The sequence below is a fragment of the Artemia sp. Qi Xiang Cuo genome, chromosome 11, assembly GCF_049724085.1.
Source record: "Artemia sp. Qi Xiang Cuo chromosome 11, ASM4972408v1, whole genome shotgun sequence".
In the NCBI taxonomy this organism is placed as follows: Eukaryota; Metazoa; Arthropoda; class Branchiopoda; order Anostraca; family Artemiidae; genus Artemia; species Artemia sp. Qi Xiang Cuo.
Genome location: NC_142804.1, coordinates 9,472,503 through 9,496,991, shown reverse-complemented (window position 1 = coordinate 9,496,991; position 24,489 = coordinate 9,472,503). Strand labels below are relative to the sequence as shown.

Below are 24,489 nucleotides of genomic sequence, written 5' to 3'. Positions count from 1 at the left end.
AGTTAAAAACTCTAAGCTCTTAACTAAAACTAAAACAAACTATAAATATAATAAAAACTCTAAGCTGAGACTATAAGCAAAAAAAAACTATAAAATTTTAAATAAAACAAAAACAAAATAAAAATTTAAGCTTATACTCTAATCTAAAAACTCTAAACTCTTAACTAAAAGTAAGCTAAACTAGAACTCTAACTGAAACTCAAAGGTAAAACATCAAATTCTTAACTAAAATTAAACTAAACTTCAACTCTAACAAAAACTCTAAGCTAAGACACTAAGCTAAAACTCGAAACTCTTAACTAAAACTTAACCAAACTACAACTTTAAGTAAAATTATAAGCTATGAATCTAAGCTAAAACTCTAAATTCTGTACTGTAACTAAACTAAACTAAATTATAACTCTGAATAAAACTCTAAGCTACGACTCTAAGCTAAAAACTCTAAAATATTAACTAAAAATAAACTAAACTAGAACTCTAACAAAAACTCTAAGCTAAGAGTATAAGCTAAAAAAAAACCTCTAGACTTTTAACTAAAACTAAACCAAACTAAAACTCTAAGCTAAGTCTCTAAGGTAAAACTTCAAACTCTTACCTATAACTAAGTTGCGTGTGAAAAGGATGGGTACTTCAATTTGTAAAATGGGTTTAGGACGGTCACTAAGAAAATAACTTGTCCTGAAATGCCTTTTGAAAAGTATTGCTTGGTGTTGGGCATTCAAAAAGCTGTAAAGTAAAGTTGTGGGTGAAAAGGATGGGAACTTCAACTTGTAAAATGGGTTTAGGACGGTCATTATGAAAAGAACTTGTTCTAAATGCCCTTTGAAAAGTATTGCTTGGTGTTGGAGCATTCAAAAAGGTGTAAAGTAAAGTTGTGGGTGTAAAGGATGGGTGCTTCAATTTGTAAAATGGGTTTAGGAGGGACATTAAGAAAAGAACCTGTTCTGAAATGCCATTGAAAAGTACTGCTTGGTGTTGGAGCATTCAAAAATCAGTATAGGAAAGTTGTGGGTGAAAAGGATGGGTACTTCAACTTGTGAAATGGGTTTAGGATGGACATTAAGAAAATAACTTGTTCTGAAAAGATATAATAAAGCAATAAAAAAGTATTAAAAATTGGGGGCGCTGGGGTCTTGGGGGTACGGGGGACCCTTGGGGGGCCTGGGTGGCCCTTTAGGGCCGGGTGGCCCTTTGGGAGCCCTGTGGACCTTTGGGGGCTGTGAGAGGGCCTTTGGGGGCCCGGGGAGGGCCTTTGGGGGTCTGGGGAGGGCCTTTGGGGGTCCGGGGGCCCTTTGGGTGCCCGGAGGGCCTTTGGGGGCCCGGGGAGGGCCTTTGGGGGTCCGGGAGGCCCTTTGAGGGTCCGGGGGCCCTTTGGGAGCCTGGGGGACCTTTGGGGACCGGGGGCGGGCCTTTGGGGGTCCGGGGGCCCTTTGGGAGCTTGGGGGACCATTGAGCACTTGGGGCTTCCTTCGGGGTTGGGGTAGGGGGATTAGAACCCTTTGGGGTTTGGGTAGAGGACCTCACAACACTGTTCAAATGGAACTTGTGTATTATAACGATCACAGAGTTTCACCCTCAAATCCTCTTCTAAAATCATCTTTTAAAACATCTTTTAAAATGTCTCTAACTGTTTCGCCGAAATAATTCCATAAAATGACTGAAACGGTTTCGCCCAAATAATTCCTAAACGTAATTTCAGCGTGTTCCTTTTGTTTGGCATCTCTGCGCTGATACATTTCAAATTATTTGGAAACCCTTTCGTGAATCAATCTCTTCATAGCTAAGATCTAAACATTCGCTTGGAGACAGTTCTCTTTAGAAACAACAAATTAATTCCCTTTCGTGTCAAATCAATTCTCTTTAGAAACAACAAATTAATTCCCCTTTCATGTCAATCAATCAATCATGACATCATCTGTCATGTGTGATCTAAACTTTTCCTCGGAAACATTCTCTTTGGAAATACATCAAAGACATTAATTAACTTGACGTCATCTGTCAGACATTAATTAACCTTGCCCGGAAACGATTTGATTAATGACTCAATAATCCATGAAAGTGAGAAAGTTCCTGTTTTTCCATTCTCACTGACAAAAACCATAAACCAGACATAAATGTGAGAAAGTTCCTGTTTTTTCATTCTCACTGACAAAAACCATAAAAACATCCATGAATGTGACAAAATTCATGTTTTTCAAGTGACAAAAATACTGTTTTTCCATTCTCACTGACAACAAACAGACATAAATTATGTAAAAAAAGTTGTAGGTGGCAGCAGGGGTGTCGCGTGGGGCTGGTACCCCCCTTCTACTTAAACCAAATTAATTAATTCGATTAAATCGAATCAAAAAAATAAATAAAAAACATAAATAAAAATAAATTCTACGAAGCCAAAGAATTTTTAACATTTTTTTTAAACAAACCGAATGAGTGGCACCCTCGAGCTGATTCAGGCAACTTATTCCAAACAATATGACAAACAATAGGATTAAAATCTGACCTTATGCTAGGAGTAAATGGAACTTGAACATGATTTGTCATATTGCGAAGATTATAATAATTTTGATCTGAGGTATAAGATAGCGGAACACTTAGGGGCCGGGGGAGGTCACCATGAAGCTGAGCAAAAGTAAAACATGCACATGAAAGAATGTATAGTGACTCAAGATCAAGTAATGGTATAACTAATGAACGATTAGTTTCCTGAGTGAGGTTTCTAGCTTTATTGCAAACCTTAGAAAGTGGTTTTAACAATGAAGGAAAGGTTGACATCCACCCAATTGGGCAGTAAGAAACGTAAAGTTGGACCAAGCAGTAAAAAAGGTTTTTCAAAATTGATCCAGGAGAAGTATGTTTAAGTTACCTTATAATACTCCTAGCCTCTTTAATATCTTTATTTTAATAAAACCAATGTAACGGTTGAAAGATATGTTTTCATCAACAAGAATGCCAAAAAACGAACATATCGGTCTTTAGATCGATGAATTATTCCATTTGGCTGGTGAACTTCTGATAACTGGGTATAAACCTGAGAAACACGCGAAAAAATAAAAAAAAACTGGACTTAGAAAAATTTAGGGTAAGATAATTAGCATCAAGCCACAAAATCACCCTCTCAAACAAATTTTGCAAATTTAATCGAAGCTCGGATTCGCAGTTTCCCACAGTGCCAAGTGTGCTGTCATCAGCAAAACAAACAAGGATATCGGAAGAAGGCGAACTATAGTTACCATCATGGGCAAGGGAAGGCCTAGGGCACAGTTCATATAATTATCCAGTAAGCTTATCAGTAGAAGGGCCTTATTGACTTCCACGCGACACCCCTGCTGCCACCTACAACTTTTTTACATAGTTTAATGAGGACAGGGTCAATGACCTCTATCTCAATGGTCTCTTTCTCCAGGTGTGTTTTTGGCACGCTCTCAGCGAATATTATGATCCAGTAATAATATTTGTTGTTGTTTCCAAGGCACATGTCAAGGTCAATGTTGTTGTTGTTGTTGTTAGTGCACGCTCTCAGCGAATGATATGATCCATAAATAATATTTTTTGTTTTTTAAGATTACCAATTATATTTCTATGTTGTTGTTGTTGTTGTAATTGCAAGCTCTCGTCTACTGTTATTATCAGGAAATAATATCTGTTATTGTTTCTCGAGCCAAATGTTATGAGTTTCCCAGAAACAGTTAGATCACGTGTTTCCTTCTCAGCCAATCAGAGGGCTTGGTTACATATTAGCGGTGGAGGGAATATGAGGAAAGGATTTTTGCTATAGTTTTTATTAGTCTGTGAATAGAATTCAAAGGAGTGAGAAGAAGAACAGTTTGACTTTACTCATTTGGATATATATTTGTGTCGATGGCGAGTGGAATGTTTACCCTATTAGAAGTTGATAGTGGAGTTGATGGTAATAATACAAGAGCGCCAAACATTGCAGTGGAAATCACGAAAGGATCGCGGCTTTGTCTGGAATGGGATGCAGTATATGCAAGATATGTGATATCCTTGAGCAAATTTAAAATGGAAGATCAATTATGTTTCGCTGCAAAAGTTGATATAGCACATGTGAATAGACTTCAATGTGCTTTAAGTGCATTAGTGAAACATATCGAAGACAATAAACACTATCGCTTATTGTACATGCCTAGTACTATTGATGTTATAATTATTCAATAAAATTGTTTCGACATTGAAAATGTTCCCTTTCTTTTCTGGTTAGGACTAACGAATCTGGGTTAGTCTAGAGTCGGTAGTCAGAGTGAAAGGACTGAAAAACGAATAAATTTGAGAAAGAGAGAATTAGATCAAATCTAGTTCTTATGGAAAAACATTTGATTTTGGATGATGATTTTCTCGAGTTATCTCTTCAACGCAGGATAGTCACTCAGGGAACACTTGACAATATAATGAAAACTGATTCTCCCCCATTGGACTATTGTATGAAACTTTTAAAATGCGATTCAAATGCTTATACTCAATTTATTGATATATTAATTGGAACAAAGCAGAATCATATTATGGATATACTTTTGAAAACATTGCCAATGTAGATGGCTCCTCCCTCATTCGATAGAGATAACGTTACAGAGTTACTCCTCTCCCTTTCCTCCACTTTGAATTTATGGAGCGGGGATGATCAGTTTCATTTTAACTGTGAGTGAGTTGACATCGGAAACCAAAAAAATGTTCTATATATGTCCAATGTTCTTGTACATTCTTGGCAGTTGGAATCAATGTGAGACTTGTACAATTATTGATGACTACAGTGAAAAGTGTAAATTATCTAATCCTTGTAAATTACATAGAGGCTATGCAGTACAAATTAAAGGATGTAATTCACATCTTGAAGAGGTGTGTGACTCTCACCCTAGCGGGAACCTATGCTCCGATTGTCTCAATGATAAATGTGATCAGTGGGAGAATACTTACCCCGCTATGATTGGAAAGAATCCTAAACGTGATTTTAGTTTATTTCTACGAGATTGGTATCGTCGCGGATTTAAATTATTCTGGGAAGAGGAATCTGGTCTACGATTCAACTGTTGGGGTAACAAGACAATCTGGTTTCTACGTCATCGTTGCTACGACATTGCCTTTTATGATTATAAGTCTAGTGATTTTTATTCTGCAGCCACCGAATGTGATTCAACATTTGAAAACACAGCTTGTGATATTGGTTCAAATAGTCGTATTGGATCTCGAGTATTTTACAATATGAATGCAAATAATATCATTAACTTCACGAATAGATATATAAATAGTGAAGTAATATTGTACCCTAGAAAAATGAACCTTGACTTTGCTATCAATCAAGATCTATATACAGTAAATCCAAATGATTTACCAACATTAGTGGTTCACGTCAGTTGCCTATACACCAAAAAAGATGAAATCTAAAGTGAAGATTTAAAGACTTTATTGTATATATATACATTTTATCAATAAACAAATTAACAAAAAACAATATTCAGATATTTATTCTATTGTGATATTCACCACTGTTTTTATGTACTCTATCTCAGGAGGTTCAATTATTTGAACATCCTCCTCCATAGGTATGATATTTATGAGGGAGGGTGTCTCCTCAGATTGAGACACCTCCGCATATAAATCAGTTCGCACTCGAAGTCTAGGGTTCGATAGTCGATCCGAAGACCCATGTCGCAATAGATCCTCTGATCTACATGTACATAGGAGGAGCTCCTCCATAAGTATGATATTTATGAGGGAGGGTATCTCCTCAGATTGAGACACCTCCGCATATAAATCAGTTCGCACTCGAAGTCTAGGGTTCGGTAGTCGATCCGAAGACCCATGTCGCAATAGATCCTCAGATCTACATGTACATAGGAGGAGCTCTTCCTCCTCCTCAGGTGTAATCTCGATGTCATCATTCACATTACAAGCAGCTAGAAGCTCGTCCTCTTCCTCCATCGTAAGCCCCCAACCATGCCATACATCCTAAAAGATTGAGAACACTATGATCAAAAACTAGAGTTTCCTGCGGAAAACCTATATTAGTTCAGATTTTACGGGAATAGTTTATTTTCGAACCAATATATCTACCAAAGGTTCAATACCTGAGTTAAACTAAGAGGTTTGAATTTCAGGAAAAAATTACATTTTGACAACATTTGACAATTTACCAAATTTAAAGTTTTGTTTAGTTTCAAAATGTTTTCTATCACTCATCATCTTTTAATCATTCACTAACAATACTAAAGAAAACCACTTTCCATGGTTTATCAATTTTAAATTATTAAGAAGGCTATTATTTCTTTGAAATATACATTTAACATTTTTAATTTTCATGCTTTTGATAAGTATCTTGTCCTTTTGGTGTAAATTGCAGCTGAAGGCTTATCACAAAATCACTGTTTCAAGTTTTTTCATAATTAAAGGATACGAATTAGAACCATGGGAATGCATTTTCATCATATTTTGCTTATTTTCGTTGGAAAAAAAACTGAAAAGCAAAATTAATAGATATATTTTTGAGTTTTTCACTTAAAATTCCATTTTTTTTTGCCAAGCCTTCACCTCCCTAATTGAAATATACGAAATAGAACCCTGGGAACGTATTTTCATCGTATTTTGCGTATATTCGTTGGAAAAACACTGAAAAGACATATTAAGTGCTATATTTGTGAGTTTTTCACTGAAAATTCCTTTTTCGTGCCAAGCCTTGACCTCCCTAATTAATGGATATGAATTAGAACCATGGGAACGTAATTTCGTCGTATTTTGCTTATTTTCGATAGAAAAAACACTGAAAAACCATATTAAGAGCTATATTTTTGAGTTTTTCACTGAAAATTCCTTTTTTTTTGCCAAGTCTTGACCTCCCTAATTAATGGATATGAATTAGAACCATGGGAACGTAATTTCACCGTATTTTGCACTTTTTTCTAACTTTTGTGTGTTTTCGCAATAGAATGGCTCAATTGTGAGTTTTTCACTGACAATTCCTTTTTAGCCACGCCTTTATAATCAATGGATCATAGTTCTTTGTAAAGTTATGTTTAGCAATAAACTTATTAGAGTGACAAAAACTCTTTCCCACAAGAGGACACTTTTCAACTAAAAGTATAGAGCTACCAGACTAAATCAAAGATATGATGAAATAATAACGAATAATTGTTCAAACGTAAACTTATGTCCAATGACATACTAGTTAAAGTGACAAAAACTTTTTCCCACAAGAGGACACTTTTCAACTAAAAGTAAAGAGCTACCAGACTAAATCAAAGATATGATGAAATAATAACGAATAATTGTTCAAACTTAAATTTTCTGTAAAGTTATGTTTAGCAATAAACTTATTAGAGTGGCAAAAAACTTTTTCCCACAAGAGGACACTTTTCGAGTAAAAGTAAAGAGCTACCAGACTAAATCAAAGATGAACAGAAATAATAGCGAATAATTGTTCAAACGTAAACTTATGTCCATTGGCATACTAGTTAAAGTGACTAAAAACGCTTTCCCACAAGAGGACACTTTTCAACTAAAAGTAAAGAGCTACCAGACTAAATCAAAGATATGATGAAATAATAACGAATAATTGTTCAAAAGTAAATTTTCCGTAAATTTACTTTTATCTATAAAATTACCAGAGTGACAAAATCTCTTTCCCACAAGAGGACACTTTTCATCTAAAAGTAAAGAGCTACTAAATAAAAGATATGATGAAATAATAACGAATAATTGTTCAAACTTAAATTTTCTGTAAAGTTATGTTTAGCGATAAACTTGTTAGAGTGACAAAAACTCTTTCCCACAAGAGGACACTTTTCAGCTAAAAGTAAAGAGCTACCAGACTAAATCATAGATATGAGGCATTATTAATATTATAGACATTTCAAAAAATAAAGGGTAGTATTTGGATGTAACACATTATTCAGATGGTAAATAAGAATGGCCCCAACCATGCCATACATCCTAAAAGATTGAGAACACGATGATCAAAAACTAGAGTTTCCTGCGGAAAACCTATATTAGTTCAGAATTTACGGGAATAGTTTATTTTCGAACCAATATATCTACCAAAGGTTCAATACCTGAGTTAAACTAAGAGGTTTCAATTTCAGGAAAAAATTACATTTTGACAACATTTGACAATTTACCAAATTTAAAGTTTTGTTTAGTTTCAAAATGTTTTCTGGCACTCATCATCTTTTAATCATTCACAAACAATACTAAAGAAAACCACTTTCCATGGTTTATCGATTTTAAATTATTAAGAAGGCTATTATTTCTTTGAAATATACATTTTACATTTTTAATTTTCATGCTTTTGATAAGTATCTTGTCCTTTTGGTGTAAATTGCAGCTGAAGGCTTATCGCAGAATCACTGTTTCAAGTTTTTTCATAATTAAAGGATACGAATTAGAACCATGGGAATGCATTTTCATCATATTTTGCTTATTCTCGTTGGAAAAAACACTGAAAAGCCATATTAAGAGCTATATTTTTGAGTTTTTCACTGAAAATTCCATTTTTTTTTTGCCAAGCCTTGACCTCCCTAATTGAAGGATATGAATTAGAACCATGGGAACGAATTTTTATCGTATTTTGCGTATTTTCGTTGGAAAAAATACTGAAAAGCCATATTAAGAGCTATATTTGTGAGTCTTTCAATGAAAAGTGATATGTCGTGCCAAGCCGTGACCTCCCTAATTGACGGATATGAATTAGAACCCTGGGAACGTAATTTTTTCATAGTTTGCTTTATTTTCTTTAGAAAAAACACTGAAAAACCATATTAAGAGCTATATTTTTGAGTCTTTCACTGAAAATTCCTTTTGGGGGTGAGGGATTAATATCCCGCTGAGATAAGTTTATATTGGGATTGAAAAAGAAAAAAACATTGGAAGAAATAGATAGGTAGGAAAAAATGCTTACATTTGCATAATCCGTCTGGGCTTGGATGTCGGAAGGATCTGACATAGCATGCTGGAGGGTAACCTCCTGACCTATCGTTGATGGGGCAGCTATTAGAGGTCCAAGGAGAGCGGATGTGCTAGCGATGTCACATTCCAATACGGCTTGGGTAGGCATCACTTGTTTAGGAGGCTTCGGCCAGCGACCATATTGCATGACAGTAGCCTTCGCAGGACCCACACTATTAGCCCTTATTCTCTTACTGGGTGGTGGTGACGGTCATTCTTCACCATTTGACTTAAAAAGAAGAGAAAAAATTAGTTTCAAAATAATTTGCCCCTTTTTTTAAAAGAAGGAAAATTAGTATCACTACGCAAACGAACCATAATTTTATCTAGAAAAGAATTTATCACTAAGAAAGTCTCCCTACGCCAGAATTTTCAGTAAAGCAAAAAATAAAAATATACTAAACTCAGAAATCAAATGCTATTTCAATTAATTAAAAGAAAAAAAAAGGCTTCTTCATAGACATCCCAACCTAACCTTACTTTTCATGCAAACACTTTGTTTTCATTTTACAATAATGGTGATAGACTTGAGGCATGTCAAACCCCCCCCTTTCACCAATGTCCTAAATATATTGTTGGTAATTATTTTTGGAAATAATCCCGTTTCACCGGTTCTCCGGCAAATACAGGTTACGAATCCACCAGCTTAATATACAGTAATCTCTTTTTGCTTAAAACCATTTTAATTTGAGAAAGAGAAAAACAGACACTTTTCAGCTAAAAGTAAAGAGCTACCAGACTAAATCAAAGATATGATGAAATAATAACGAATAATTGCTCAAACTTAAATTTTCTGTAAAGTTATGTTTAGCGATAAACTTATTAGAGTGACAAAAAACTTTTTCCCACAAGAGGACACTTTTCAGCTAAAAGTAAAGAGCTACTAAATCAAAGATATGATGAAATAATAACGAATAATTGTTCAAACGTAAACTTATGTTTAGCGATAAACTTATTAGAGTGACAAAAACTCTTTCCCACAAGAGGACACTTTTCAACTAAAAGTAAAGAGCTACCAGACTAAATCAAAGATATGATGAAATATTAACGAATAATTGTTCAAACTCAAATTTTCTGTAAAGTTATGTTTAGCGATAAACTTATTAGAGTGACAAGTTCATCATATTTTACCTATTTTTGGATGGAAAACACACTGAAAAGACATATTATTTGAACTCACATCAAACGTTGCCGGGCTTGCATTTGAAGAACCTTCCATTATTTTCTATCTTGTCCTTTATTTCAGCCTATACTGACTTAAACCTTTTCAAAGCCCTAAAATATACTAACCTAACGGTTATTTATTTAGGAAATCATGCAAACTGTTGATTTTAGAACAATAATTACCTTTCTATATATCATTTAACACTCACTAGAATTGCCACTTATCACTCACGGAGAATGGATTCAAAACAATACTTCTTACATCACATAGACTAATTGTGTCAAACGAGACATCTTCAATGCAGATTAATTAATTGTTACGTTCGATTTTGTTTTGAACATAGGAAAGCATCGATGGGAGTGAGAATTTCTGTAAAACTATCAAAGATTGATCAACTCTGTGATTTCACACTTCTTGTGTAATCAGAAAGAAAAAAGAAGAAAAATTGATAAAAGATATTTTGAAATATGCCCCGAAATCAGAGCTATTACAACTTAAATGACGCGAGGGGAGGGGGAATCAGGTTTAAGAATATCCTGGATATATCATTTTATATTATCTAAGTACTCACAGAAGGAGTCGTCACAGAAACTTTGAGAAGGACTCATTTGATTGGGAATTAAAGTGGCTAGCACCCAATTCACAGGAGGGGGCGTGAAAACTATGGTTTTTAACTTTGATATACAAGACTAGAAAGAAAAGTTCTTAGGTGTGGAGCTCCCCCACCGCCTCAACCCTCGCTCTTGAAATCCCTTGAATTAGGTTAGAGACAGACAAAAAGTTAGGTGTATGGTTAGGTTAGCTTAGATTATGTTAGGTTAGGTTAATTTAGGTTAGACTAGCTTAGCCTACGTACGCGCGCGCGTACGTAGGCTAAGCTAGTCTAACCTAAATTAACCTAACCTAACATAATCTAACCTAACCTAACCATACACCTAACTTTTTGTCTGTCTCTAACCTAATTCAAGGGATTTCAAGAGCGATGGTTGAGGCGGTGGGGGAGCTCCACACCTAAGAACTTTTCTTTCTAGTCTTACATATTAAAGTTAAAAACCATAGTTTTCACGCCCCCTCCTGTGAATTGGGTGCTAGCCACTTTAATTCCCAATCAAATGAGTCCTTTTCAAAGTTTCTGTGACGACTCCTTCTGTGAGTACTTAGATAATATAAAATGATATATCCTGGATATTCTTAAACCTGATTCCCCCTCCCCTCGCGTCATTTAAGTTGTAATAGCTCTGATTTTGGGGCATATTTCAAAATATCTTTTATCAATTTTTCTTCTTTTTCTTTCTGATTACACAAGAAGTGTGAAATCACAGAGTTGATCAATCTTTGATAGTTTTACAGAAATTCTCACTCCCATCGATGCTTTCCTATGTTCAAAACAAAATCGAACGTAACAATTAATTAATCTGCATTGAAGATGTCTCGTTTGACACAATTAGTCTATGTGATGTAAGAAGTATTGTTTTGAAACCATTCTCCGTGAGTGATAAGTGGCAATTCTAGTGAGTGTTAAATGATATATAGAAAGGTAATTATTGTTCTAAAATCAACAGTTTGCACGATTTCGTAAATAAATAACCGTTAGGTTAGTATATTTTAGGGCTTTGAATAGGTTTAAAAGTCAGTATAGTCTGAAATAAAGGACAAGATAGAAAATAATGGAAGGTTCTTCAAATGCAAGCCCGGCAACGTTTGATGTGAGTTCAAATAATATGTCTTTTCAGTGTGTTTTCCATCCAAAAATATGTAAAATATGATGAACTTGTCACTCTAATAAGTTTATCGCTAAACATAACTTTACAGAAAATTTAAGTTTGAACAATTATTCGTTAATATTTCATCATATCTTTGATTTAGTCTGGTAGCTCTTTACTTTTAGTTGAAAAGTGTCCTCTTGTGGGAAAGAGTTTTTGTCACTTTAATAAGATTATCGCTAAACATAACTTTACGTTTGAACAATTATTCGTTATTATTTCATCATATCTTTGATTTAGTAGCTCTTTACTTTTAGTTGAAAAGTGTCCTCTTGTGGGAAAGAGTTTTTGTCACTCTAATAAGTTTATCGCTAAACATAACTTTACAGAAAATTTAAGTTTGATCAATTATTCGTTATTATTTCATCATAACTTTGATTTAGTCTGGTAGCTCTTTACTTTTAGCTGAAAAGTGTCTGTTTTTCTCTTTCTCAAATTAAAACATTTTTAAGCAAAAAGAGATTACTGTTTATTAAGCTTGTGGATTCGTAACCTGTATTTGCCGGAGAACCGGTGAAACGGGATTATTTCCAAAAATAATTACCAACAATATATTTTGGACATTGGTGAAGAGGGGGGGGGGTTTTACAGTCCTCAAGTCTATCAACATTATTGTAAAATTAAAACAAAGTTTGTGCATTAAAAGTATGCTTAGGCTGGGATGTCGAGTAATAACCTTTTTTTTTTTTAATTAATTTAAATAGCATTTTATTTCCGATTTTAGTATATTCTTATTTTTATCTTTACTGAAAATGCTGCCGCAGAGGGACTTTCTTAGTGATAAATTATTTTCTAAACAAAATTATGGTTCGTGTGGATGGTGATACTAATTTTCCTTCTTTGAAAAAAGGGGCAAATTATTTTGAAACTAATTTTTTCTCTTCTTTTTAAGGCAAATGGTGAAGAATGCCCGTCACCACCACCCAGTAAGAGAATAAGGGCTAATAGTGTGGGTCCTGCGAAGGCTACTGTTATGCAATATGGTCGCTGGCCGAAGCCTCCTAAACAAGTGATGCCTACCCAAGCCGTATTGGAATGTGACATCGCTAGCAGATCCGCTCTCCTTGGACCTCTAAGAGCTGCCCCATCAACGATAGGTCAGGAGGTTACCCTCCAGCATGCTATGTCAGATCCTTCCGACATCCAAGCCCAGACGGATTATGCAAATGTAAGCATTTTTTTCCTACCTATCTATTTCTTCCAATGTTTTTTTCTTTTTCAATCCCAATATAAACTTATCTCAGTGGGATATTAACCCCTCACCCCCCAAAGGAATTTTAAGTGAAAAACTCAAAAATATAGCTCTTAATATGGTTTTTCAGTGTTTTTTCTAACGAAAATAAGCAAAATACGACGAAATTACGTTCCCATGGTTCTAATTCATATCCTTCAATTAGGGAGGTCAAGGCTCGGTACGAAAAAGGAATTTTCAGTGAAAGACTCAAAAATATAGCTCTTAATATGGCTTTTCAGTGTTTTTTCCAACGAAAATAAGCAAAATAAGATGAAAATGCATTCCCATGGTTCTAATTCATATCCTTCAATTAGGGAGGTGAGGGCTTGGCAAAAAAAATGGAATTTTCAGTGAAAAACTCAAAAATATAGCTCTTAATATGGCTTTTCAGTGTTTTTTCCAACGAAAATAAGCAAAATATGATGAAAATACATTCCCATGGTTCTAATTCGTATCCTTTAATTATGAAAAAACTTGAAACAGTGATTTTCCGATAAGCCTCCAGCTACAATTTACACCAAAAGGACAAGATACTTATCAAAAGCATGAAAAATTAAAAATGTAAAATGTAAATGTCAAAGAAATAATAGCCTTCTTAATAATTTAAAATCGATAAACCATGGAAAGTGGTTTTCTTTAGTATTGTTTGTAAATTATTAAAAGATGATGAGTGCCAGAAAACATTTTGAAACTAAACAAAACTTTTAATTTAGTAAATTGTCAAATGTTGTCAAAATGTAATTTTTTCCTGAAGTTGAAACCTCTTAGTTTAACTCAGGTGTTGAACCTATGGTAGATATATTGGTTCGAAAATAAACTATCCCCGTAAAATCTGAACTAATATAGGTTTTCCGCAGGAAACTCTAGTTTTTGATCATCGTGTTCTCAATCTTTTAGGATGTATGGCATGGTTGGGGCCATTCTTATTTACCATCTGAATAATGTGTTACATCCAAATACTACCGTTTATTTTTTGAAATGTCTATAATATGAATAATGCCTTATATCTATGATTTAGTCTGGTAGCTCTTTACTTTTAGCTGAAAATTGTCCTCTTGTGGGAGAGTTTTCGTCACTCTAATAAGTTTATCGCTAAACATAACTTTACAGAAAATTTAAGTTTGAACAATTATTCGTTATTATTTCATCATATCTGTGATTTAGTAGCTCTTTACTTTTATATGAAAAGTGTCCTCTTGTGGGAAAGAGTTTTTGTCACTCTAATAAGTTTATCGCTAAACATAACTTTACGGAAAATTTAAGTTTGAACAATTATTCGTTATTATTTCATCATATCTTTGATTTAGTCTGGTAGCTCTTTACTTTTAATTGAAAAGTATCCTCTTGTGGGAAAAAGTTTTTTGACACTTTAACTATTATGCCACTAGACATAAGTTTACGTTTGAATAATTATTCGCTATTATTTCTGTTCATCTTTGATTTTGTCTGGTTGCTCTTTACTTTTAGTTGAAAAGTGTCCACTTGTGTGAAAAAGTTTTTTGTCACTCTAATAAGTTTATCGCTAAACATAACTTTACAGAAAATTTAAGTTTGAACAATTATTCGTAATTATTTCATCATCTTTGATTTAGTCTGGTAGCTCTTTACTTTTAGTTGAAAAGTGTCCTCTGGTGGGAAAAAGTTTTTGTCACTTTAACTAGTATGTCATTGGACATAAGTTTACGTTTGAACAATTATTCGTTATTATTTCAACATATCTTTGATTTATTCTGGTAGCTCTTTACTTTTAGTTGAAAAGTGTCCTCTTGTGGGAAAGAGTTTTTGACACTCTAATAAGTTTATCGCTAAACATAACTTTACAAAGAACTATGATCCATTGATTATAAAGGCGTGGCTAAAAAGGAATTGTCAGTGAAAAACTCACAATTGAGCCATTCTATTGCAAAAACACACGAAAGTTAGAAAAAATGTAAAATAGGATGAAATTACGTTCCCATGGTTCTAATTCATATCCATTAATTAGGGAGGTCAAGACTTGGCAAAAAAAAAGGAATTTTTAGTGAAAAACTCAAAAATATAGCTCTTAATATGGTTTTTCAGTGTTTTTTTTCTATCGAAAATAAGCAAAATACGATGAAATTACGTTCCCATGGTTCTAATTCATATCCTTTAATTAGGGAGGTCAAGGCTTGGTACGAAAAAGGAATTTTCAGTGAAAGACTCAAAAATATAGCTCTTAATATGGCTTTTCAGTGTTTTTTCCAACGAAATTAAGCAAAATAAGATGAAAATACGTTCCCATGGTTCTAATTCATATCCTTCAATTAGGGAGGACAGGGCTTGGCAAAAAAAAATGGAATTTTCAGTGAAAAACTCAAAAATATAGCTCTTAATATGGCTTTTCAGTGTTTTTTCCAACGAGAATAAGCAAAATATGATGAAAATGCATTCCCATGGTTCTATCCTTTAATTCATGGATTCGTATCCTTTAATTATGAAAAAACTTGAAACAGTGATTTTGTGATAAGCCTTCAGCTGCAATTTACACCAAAAGGACAAGATACTTATCAAAAGCATGAAAATTAAAAATGAAAAATGTATATTTCAAAGAAATAATAGCCTTCTTAATAATTTAAAATCGATAAACCATGGGAAGTGGTTTTCTTTAGTATTGTTTGTGAATGATTAAAAGATGATGTGTGCCAAAAAATATTTTGAAACTAAACAAAATTTTAAATTTGGTAAATTGTCAAATGTTGTCAAAATGTAATTTTTTCCTGAAATTGAAACCTCTTAGTTTAACTCAGGTATTGAACCTTTGGTAGATATATTGGTTCGAAAATAAACTTTTCCCGTAAAATCTGAACTAATATAGGTTTTCCGTAGGAAATTCGAGTTTTTGATCATAGTGTTCTCAATCTTTTAGGATGTATGGCATGGTTGGGAGCTTACAATGGAGGAAGAGGACGAGCTTCTAGCTGCTTGCAATGTGAATGATAACATCGAGATTACACCTGAGGAGGAGGAAGAGCTCCTCCTATGTACATGTAGATCTGAGGATCTATTGCGACACGGGTCTTCGGATCGACTACCGAACCCTAGACTTCGAGTGCGAACTGATTTATATGCGGAGGTGTCTCAATCTGAGGAGATACCCTCCCTCATAAATATCATACGTATGGAGGAGCTCCTCCTATGTACATGTAGATCAGAGTATCTATTGCGACATGGGTCCTCGGATCGACTATCGAACCCTAGACTTCGAGTGCGAGCTGATTTATATGCGGAGGTGTCTCAATCTGAGGAAACACCCTCCCTCATAAATATCATACCTATGGAGGAGGATGTTCAAATAATTGAACCTCCTGAGATAGAATACATAAAAACAGTGGTAAATATCACAATAGAATAAATATCTGAATATTGTTTTTTGTTAATTTGTTTATTGATAAAATGTATATATATACAATAAAGTCTTTAAATCTTCACTTTAGATTTCTTCATCCTCGATGTAGAGGCAACTGTTGTGAACCACTAATGCTGGTAATTTATTTGGATTTACTGTATAATGATCTTGATTGACTGCAAAGTCATGGTCGCTTTTTCTACGGTATAATGTAACTTCATTCTTGTCATATCTCTTTGTATAGTCAATGATACTAATTGCATTCATATTATGAAATTCATGAGTTTCAATATGTCTATTTGAAGCAATATCACATGCAGTGTTTTCAAGTGGTGAATCACATTCGGTAACTTCCAAATAAAAATCACTTGGTTTATAATCATAGTAGGCAATGTCATTACAGCGATGACGTAGAAACCAGATTGTCTTGTTACCCCAACAGTTGAATCGTAGACCAGATTCCTCTTCCCAGAATAATTTAAATCCGCGACGATACCAATCTCGTAGAAATAAACTAAAATCACGTTTAGGATTCTTTCCAATCATAGCGGGGTAAGTATTCTCCTACTGATCACATTTATCATAGTGACAATTGGAGCACATGTGCCCTCTAGGGTGAGAGTCACATACCTCTTCAAGACATGAATTACATCCTTTAGTTTGTACTGCATAGCCTCTATGTAATTTACAGGGATTACATAATTTACACTTTTCACTATAGTCATCAATAATTGTACAAGTCTCACATTGAGTCCAACTGCCAAGAATGTACAAGCACATTGGACATATATAGAACATTTTTGGTTTCCGATGTCAACTCACTCACAGCTAAAACGAAACTGATCATCCTCGCTCGATAAATTCAAAGTGGAGGAAAGGGAGAGGAGTAACTCTGTAACGTTACCTCTTTCGAATGACGGGGGAGCCATCTACATAGGCAATGATTTCAAAAGTATATTCACAATATGATTCCGCCTTGTTCCAATTAATATATCAGTAAATTGAGTATAAGCATTTAAATCACATTTTAAAAGTTTCATACAATAGTCTAATGGGGGAGAATCAGTTTTCATTATATTGTCAAGTTTTCCCTGAGTGAATATCTTGCGTTGAAGAGATAACTCGAGAAAATCATCATCCAAAATCAAATGTTTTTCTATAAGAACTACATTTTATCTAATTCTCTCTTTCTCAAATTCATTCGTTTTTCGGTCCTTTCACTCTGACTGCTGACTCTAGACTAACCCAGATTCGTTAGTCCTAACCAGAAAAGAAAGGGACCATTTTCGATTTCGAAACAATTTTATTGAATAATTATAGCAACAATAATACTATGCATGTACAATTAGCGATAGTGTTTATTGTCTTCGATATTTTTCACTAATGCACTTAAAGCACAATGAAGTCTATTCACATGTGCTATATCAACTTTTGCGGCGAAACATAATTGATCTTCCATTTTAAATTTGCTCAAGGATATCACATATCTTGCATATACTGCATCCCATTCCAGACAAAGCCGCGATCCTTTCGTAATTTCCACCGCAATGTTTGGTGCTCTTGTATTATTACCATCAACTCCACTATCAACTTCTAATAGGGTAAACATTCCACTCGCCATCGACACAAATATATATCCAAATGAGTAGAGTCAAACTGTTCTTCTTCTCACTCCTTTGAATTCTATTCACAGACTAATAAAACTATAGCAAAAATCCGTTCCTCATACTACCTCCACCGCTAATATGTAAGCAAGCCTCTGATTTGTTGAGAAGGAAACGCGTGATCTAACTGTTTCCGGGAAACTCATAACATTTGGCTTGAACAACAATAACAAATACTATTTCTGGATCATAACATTCGCTGAGAGCGTGCACTTACAACAACAACAACAACATTGACCTTGACATTTGCCTCGGAAACAACAACAAATATTATTTCTGGATCATAACATTCGCTGAGAGCGTGCACTTACAACAACAACAACAACATTGACCTTGACATTTGCCTCGGAAACAACAGCAAATACTATTTCTGGATCATAACATTCGCTGAGAGCGTGCCAAAAACACACCTGGAGAAAGAGACCATGGAGAAAGAGGTCATTGACCCTGTCCTCATTAAACTATGTAAAAAAGTTGTAGGTGGCAGCAGGGGTGTCGCGTGGAAGTCAATAAGGCCCTTCTACTCTTATCGCAGATCATTTCTGGTCTTCGTTCTCGGTGCGAACAAAAAGGTCCTCCCACTTCTTTCTGCATTAGCGGGTTAGTCTGTTTCTGATTGTTTCCAACAAAGTGCATTATTCGTAATAGCGGGTTTCCACTTGTTTCCGATTAGATCGCGTCTGATGTCTACCCATGAAAAGATCTGATGCCGCTTATGTTTCTATCTGCAAAAACGTTCTCTGGAGCACTCGCACCTTGGTCCGGGTTTTTATAATGGGTGAGATAGGGAAAGATCATACTGGATAATTATATAAACTGTGGCCTAGGGTGACAAAGTCTACAGCAATTAATAAGTTTCTGCTATTTTACAACACAACAAAGATCATTTACATAAATCAAAAATAGCACAGGCCCTAAAACTGATCCATGGGGGAAACCAAAATTCGCTTGCGAGGGTGATCGGAAAAGTGGATCAGCAGATATTAACCTATCCTTCAAATAAGACTGAATACCAATGGCACTTGCTTGCGAGTGGTGGAACACTCCGAAACTTGACATTTTATTATATTTTGGTGTTTCATGTATGAAAATGCATGTTCCACAAAGTTTGAGGTGCAGTTTTCCGCTCAAATAGAAATGCCTAGAAGCCATAGAATGTTTTCATAACAAACTAACACGATTAGTTACAAAAAATGGCAGAGTTGAAAAAATGGCAAAATTTTATGAGTCTTGAACACTCATGGAAGGTGTAGACAAAATCAAATTGAACATTAGATATATAATGATATTAATTGTTGACAGATCCATCAGTTCAAGATTTTTTTCACTGTAATTTTTATTTTCATTTTCAATCTTCTAAGAACTGGAAAATAATAAATTTGTAATATACGAGTAATTCGTTTTCAGTTTAGCACCAATGACACAGAAGGCTTTAGGTTTTTACAGTTAAAGAAGGGGGCAGTATCTAAATTTTGCTTGTAGTGAAACTATATTTGTCTTGTCCAATCTTGAAAAGAACTAACAAATTAAACTGAATATTTGATGCATAATGATATTAATTGCTAAAATCTTATCAGTTCAGAATTTTACTGTAATTTTAATATTTATTTTCAATAGTAAGTACAAAATAAAACACTCGTAATGTAATTCGTTTACAGTAAAGCGCCAATGACACAGTAAGTTTTAGGCTTTTGTAGTGAGACGATACCCAAACTCTTGTTTGTAGTTATTTTTATTCGATTCAAACTAGATTTGCATATTCAATTTAAGTTTCACTCGTTTTAAGATTTATTTATTCATTTACATTAATATATATATTGTATGCTTTGTTCGCATTGATTGTTTATTTAATATCTATTCGTTTTAAGTTTCATTTATACTTTAATAGCAAAAAATTTGTTTTCGTTTTAAGCTTGATTTTCGTATACAGTCGAAGCATTACTGGCTTTAAGATCTATTTATTCATTCACGTTGTTACTTGTTGTTTGTTTTTTGCTATAATTATTTATTTAATTTCTGTTCGTTTTGGGGTTCATTTGTTATTAAATATTAATTTCTGCTCGTTTTGAGTTTAAATTCTAAAAGGTATTTTTATCTCCTAAGCTTAAGTTTAAAATGGCCTTTACTTTTCTTTGAAAAAATTATTTTTCGGAAAGTTTTTTTTAATTAATAGTTGTTCGTTTTTGATCGCAAAAAGTTTCAAGTTTTGATGGTATGAGGGGGGGGATGCTTACTGTCTGTTTATTATTGACTTTAAAAAACGGATCTAGAACTTTCAATTTAAATCGAATGAGGCTTTTTTCAAAGTCTATACGATTACCTCTTTAATAAAAACCTTATATATGAACAATAGACAGCTTGCATAACTTGTGGACAGCGATTGACAACAATGAATGGATTGAAAAAATAGCTCCAATAAGGGGGTTTAGACCATTTCACTTGCTGACACAAAGGGATCACAACTGTTTGGAATTGACCTTAATAGGAATTTAGGTGCCAAAGCAATTTTGCATCTATAACAGAGTATGTATTTTAACCTTATAATTGGATAATTATAATAGATTTCCTATGTGTTCTTCCCATACAAAACCCCTTCCCATAATTTATAAACCCCCCTTAATAAGTTATGCCCCAGGGCATAACTTACAACACCTATCCCCGGGCCCTGGTGGGCTGTGTCGACACCGGAGTTTTTTGTTACCAGAACTTTGAACTATTTGAACAAAATGTCTATCTCAAAATTTTTATCTGATGTATTTAGGGCGTGGAGGAGGGAGAGGGGCTAGTTGCCGTTCAATCTCTTTTGAATCTTAAAAAGTGAACAAGAACTTTCAATTTTTAATCAAATGAGCCCTCTCTAAAGTTTATACGAGCATCCCTTCCATAAGAAATAATATGAAGGATTCGGAGAATCCTTAAATTACAACCCTTGCCCTGAGGGCTTTGGGGGAGTTGTAAGCCTCAAAGACCTAATTTCCAGAACTTAAAACTACGTTTAATAAAATGGCCGTCTTAAAATTTTGATTGGATGTGTTTGGGGAAAAGTTGGGCGTGAGAGGGGGGTTAGTTGCCCTCAAATAAATTTCGACTATTAAAAAGGGTACAAGCGCTCCGATTTTCCAATCGAATGAGCCTTTTTTGCAGTTTCTATGACACCGCCTTCTATAACAACCTTATACGCCCCCAGGCTATAAATTAAAACTCTTGCCCTGATGGTTGTAAGGGTGTTGCCTCATAACAATCATATTTTCAATCCGATAATAACCTAGGCTTAACTATATGGCTATCTCAAAATTTTGATTGGATGTGTTTGGGGAAATGATGGGCGTGGGGGGGGGAGCAAGTTGCCCTCCAATCACTTTCGACTATTAAAAAGGGCACTAGCCCTTTGAATTTCCAATTGAATGTGCCTGTTTTGAAGTTTCTACGACAACGCCTTCTATAAAAACCTTCTATTCCCCCAGGGCATAGCTTATAACTCTTGCCCTGAGGGTTGTGGGGGAGTCTCCTCCTCATAAACAAGTTTTATATCTGGATATCAACTACCCAGAGCAAAATGTCCATCTCCAAATTTTTATTGGGTGTTTCTGAGGAAATGATGGGCGTGGGGGGCTAGTTGCCCTCCAATCACTTTCGACTATTAAAAAGAGCACCAGCCCTTTAATTTCCAATCGAATGAGCCTGTTTTGAAGTTTCTACGACAACGCCTTCTATAAAATCTTATATGCCCCCAGGGCATAACTTAAAACCCTTGCCCTGAGGGTTGTGGGGGAGTGTCCTCCTCAAAAATACATTTTCAATCTGGAAATCAACTACGCTTAACAAAAATGGCTATCTCAAAATTTGATTGGATGTGTTTGGGGGAATGATGGGCGTAGGGGGGGGGGCTAGTTGCCCTCCAATCACTTTTGACTATTTAAATGGGCACTATCCCTTTGAATTTCCAATCGAATGAGCCTTTCTTGAAGTTTATATGACAACGCCTTCTATAAAAAACTTATATGCCCCCAGGGCATAATTTAAAACCCTTGCCGTGAGGGTTGTGGGGGATTGTCCTCCTCAAAAATATGCTTTCTATCTGAAAATCAACTACGCTGAACAAAATGGCTATCTCAAAATTTTGATTGGATGTGTTTGGGGGAATGATGGGTGTGGGGGGGGGGCTAGTTGCCCTACAATCACTGTCGACTATTAAAAAGGGCACTATCCCTTTGAATTTCCCATCGAAAGAGCCTTTTTTGAAGTTTCTACGACAACGCCTTCTATGAAACCTTATATGGCCCCAGGGCATATCTTAAAACCCTTGCCCTGAAGGTTCTGGGGGAGTGTCCTCCTCAAAAACATATTTTCTATCTTAAAATCAACTACGCTGAACAAATTGCCTATCTCAAAATTTTGATTGGATGTGTTTGGGGAAATGATGGGCTTGGGGGAGGGGGGCTGGTTGCACTCCAATCATTTTCGACTATTAAAAAGGGCACTAGCCCTTGAATTTCCAATCGAATGAGCCTGTTTTGTAGTTTCTACGACAACGCCTTCTATAAAACCCTTATATTCCCCCAGGACATAACTCAAAACCCTTGCCCTGAGGGTTGTGGGGGAGTGTCCTCCTCAAAAATATATTTTCTATCTGGAAATCAACTACGCCGAACAAAATAGCTATCTGAAAATTTTGATTGGGTGTGTTTGGGGGAATGATGGGCGTGGGGAGGGGCTAGTTGCCCTCCAATCATTTTCGACTATTAAAAAGGGAACTATCCCTTTAATTTCCATTCGAATTACCCTATTTTGAATTTTCTATGACAACGCCGTTTATAAAAACCTTATACGCCCCTAGGGCATGACTTTAAAGCCTTGCCCTGAAGGTTTTTGGGGAGTATCCTCCTCAAAAATATATTTTCTATCTGGAAATCAACTACGCTGAACAAAATGGTTATCTGAAAATTTTGATTGGATGTGTTTGGGGAATTATGGGCGTGGGGGGGGCTAGTTGTCCTCCAATCATTTTCGACTATTAAAAAGGGCACTAGCCCTTTAATTTCCAATCGAATGAGCCTGTTTTGTAGTTTCTACGACAACGCCTTCTATAAAAACCTTCTATGCCCCTTGGGCATAACTTAAAACCCTTGCCCTGAGGGTTGTGGGGGAGTCTCCTCCTCAAAAATATATTTTCTATCTGGATATCAACTACGCTGAACAAAATGGCTATCTCAAAATTTTGATTGGATGTGTTTGGGGGAATGATGGGCGTGGGGGGTGGGCTAGTTGCCCTCCAATCATTTTCGACTATTAAAAACGGAGCTAGCCCTTTAATTTCCAATCGAATGAGCCTGTTTTGAAGTTTCTATGACAATGCCTTCTATAAAAACCTTATATGCCCCCAGGGCATAACTTAAAAGCCTTGCCCTGAGGGTTGTGGCTGAGTGTCCTCCTCAAAAAAATATTTTCTATGTGGAAATCCACTACGCTGAACAAAATGGCTATCTGAAAATTTTGATTGGATGTGTTTGGGGAATTATGGGCGTGGGGGGGGGCTAGTTGCCCTCCAATAATTTTCGACTATTAAAAAGGGCACTGAGCCCTCTTTGAAGCTTTTACGACGACCCCTTCCATATGAAGTGCCTCTGGGAAAAATAAATAAATAAATGAATAATAAAACATTGGAGCCGTATGGCTTTTACTATAGGCAACGCTACAGCGTTAATTTAAAGATATATGCATGGCAAGACCTCCTTTAGCCATCTTGCAGCGGTTTATATGTTCCATTTTATAACCATGGATATCCAATAGCATTTCATTGCCAGAATCCAAAAACGTCTCACATAAACCCACAACATCAGGCTGTCCATCCGAAACAATTTGTCTCAAATTATCTATTGACGAGGAGAGACCCTGAATGTTAAGCGGAAGTGCTGTCAGAGAATAATTTCCTTTGGTAGGAAATTCACTATATACGATTTCACTATATATTGTTCAAGTATATTGTTTTGATTGGTAAAAATGATGAAATTTCGAATTATATTTCTTGCAAGCTTAGTACAAGGATTTGTCGTTTTTTCTTAGAAAAAGTGCAAACGAAAAACAGCACAAGTCACAGAAACATTTTCAGTACTTCTCGTCAGCCATGTTTGATCGACCCGTTTACATAAAAATTTACAACTTGATTAAGTCAGTACTAGTTTACACATAACAAAACGAATTTTATTGATAACTTAATTTTTAAAATAAAATATTAGTACTTACAACTTGGTACAAATGAAAGATCCCCACTGAAGAACTTCCAACAACCTTTTCTCCTACACGTGGGACAAAGTCGAGACCCAATTTTCTAAAATAAAAATAGCAAA

General features: G+C 35.1%; 1 protein-coding gene across 1 annotated transcript in view; it reads right to left on the bottom strand.

Annotated features, from left to right (window-relative positions):
- LOC148946606 (dedicator of cytokinesis protein 3-like) overlaps window positions 1-24,489 on the bottom strand; it is a 218,343-nt gene that overhangs the window by 65,888 nt on the left and 127,966 nt on the right. Inside the window, exon 7 of the mRNA XM_089096363.1 lies at window positions 24,386-24,470. Coding sequence (XP_088952489.1) covers window positions 24,386-24,470 — 85 coding nt within the window. The remainder of the gene's footprint in view (window positions 1-24,385; window positions 24,471-24,489) is intronic.